Source organism: Xiphias gladius, chromosome 21, assembly GCF_016859285.1.
Source record: "Xiphias gladius isolate SHS-SW01 ecotype Sanya breed wild chromosome 21, ASM1685928v1, whole genome shotgun sequence".
NCBI classification, from domain to species: Eukaryota; Metazoa; Chordata; class Actinopteri; order Istiophoriformes; family Xiphiidae; genus Xiphias; species Xiphias gladius.
Genome location: NC_053420.1, coordinates 30264545 through 30266474, shown reverse-complemented (window position 1 = coordinate 30266474; position 1930 = coordinate 30264545). Strand labels below are relative to the sequence as shown.

Here is a 1930-nt window from a genome sequence, read left to right as displayed (position 1 = left end):
TAAATTTTGTGTTTGTATTATTTTACTATTATGCAAGTTTTGTTTTTTGTTTTCTTTTGTTCTGTAACCCATTTTAAAATATTTTGATTATTCAGACTTGTTTAATTTGCTTTTAGATATTCAAAATTCTGTACTTAAAATTATACACACCCAGAGAGACACGCACACATACACACATTTTGAACAATAATGCTATTTTGCTTTGACTCTTTTAGTTATTAATGCTGAAATGAATTGTTCCAACTACCAAATTTTGAGATATCAAGGGCTCTGGGGTGCATGTGGCTCTTTTAAAAAGCGAAAATAAAAGCTTAGAAAGATTCAATCCCCCTCCCCGCTGCAATAACTTTTGTGCAGTCACTTAGTCCATCATATTACACTACAGTAAAAAATACCTATAGGGCTGTTAAGCTACACAGTATATAAAGCTGTCAAACTTTGTGATGTTATATCTCTTGAGTGTGGTGATTTTTTTTTTTTTTTTTTTTTACATGTCATATGTTTATGTGGTATTTTCCATTATCAAAACATCATATTGTGAACGTCAATAAAGAATCTGTAATGAAGAGTGAATCATAAACGCACTGTTTAAACCCTGACGGTGAAATGCTTTTTAAATATCGGTTTAATCACAGAGGAGACGATCTACAATGTTTCTTCTGGGGAGGATTTTTTGTTTTATAGGACTATGCTGCCACTCAGTGGATATAGAATGAAAAAACAATGACTGGGCCTGGAAATGCTGATACCTTAAGTGATCAAAACTGTTTGGCTTCACATTGCAATTAAAAGCAAAACCATTATTAGCAGAATAGTTCTTACAAATGTATCAATAAATGCTAAATACTGGTAGAAACTAATCCCACTCGGATTCAGCGCTACAAAATGCACTGCACACTATCATTATAGGACACCAATGCTGCGATCAGGTACCCCACGAGCTGTTACCTCTATGTTAGAAGGACCTAGCAGACTATGATCCTCTATCAATATCGTAGTTTTTGTTATTTCCTACGGCTAATGTATACGAAATGCAGAACTGAAGCGAGACATGTACTTTTGGACATGTATTGAGTGTACGTCAGTGTAGGCATCACCGGGGCCGGAATGCCTTTGTTGTCATAAACATGTGAAACTTGGGTATCTAAAAAAAAAAAACTACCCTGAAAAATTGTACTGTCGAATTTCTTTCAGACAATTCGCGATTTTACAACGTTTCGGTAGTTAGTAGGTAGGTACAACACATTATGGATCGTCCATGTTGCTCGCTTTTCCACGTTGGCCCTGAAAGCACCATAGGGCCTGCTGTAAACTGTTTAGTGGCTCTGTGGATCATCTCTATCTATTAGGGCGGGCCTTTTCTGTTTCGCTGCTACAGGGATACCAAGATGGAAATTCAGGGGCTATCTGATGCCCAAAACGTTCACTCTCAACATGGCGCCCTACATAGAACAACTTCGTCTCTGCTTCGATCAGCGACAGGACCGAGACCTCGTTTTATTTGCAGCGAAAATGAAGCGGACGGACAATTGGAGCTGCTTGAACAACAAAGAGACAACAACAACACCAGGCCGAGGACATCACCGTTTCGCCTACTGACGGAAAATGGCAGCGGGACGGCTAGTTTGCCTGTTAGTAAACCGCAACCAACCGATAAAACTAATTTACCGAGTAATAGACCGAGTGTTGGACTTCATAACGTGAACACAGAGAAAGAAAATGAGCTCAACGCACTACTTGGTTCTCACGAGTCTGTTAAAAATGTCTTGAAATATGGGGTGGAAACTGTGGATACTGTAATGCAAATGGCGCTGCCTCTCTTTGAAGGGGAAGAGGAACCGATTCCGCAGCGACAAATAACGTTACCATTTCCAGTTTTACGGCAGCAGCGTGAGGACGTCGCCTTCAAGCAGCCTTCACTGGCCAGCCG

General features: G+C 39.6%; 1 protein-coding gene across 1 annotated transcript in view; it reads left to right on the top strand.

The window, feature by feature from the left end:
• Positions 1-1152: 1152 nt before the first annotated feature.
• The window catches only part of si:dkey-156n14.3 (zinc finger protein ZXDC), an 18729-nt gene continuing 17951 nt past the window's right edge, over positions 1153-1930 (top strand). The window contains exon 1 of the mRNA XM_040159407.1: positions 1153-1930. This exon is cut by the window's right edge and continues 1454 nt beyond it. Coding sequence (XP_040015341.1) covers positions 1389-1930 — 542 coding nt within the window. The 5' untranslated portion in view covers positions 1153-1388.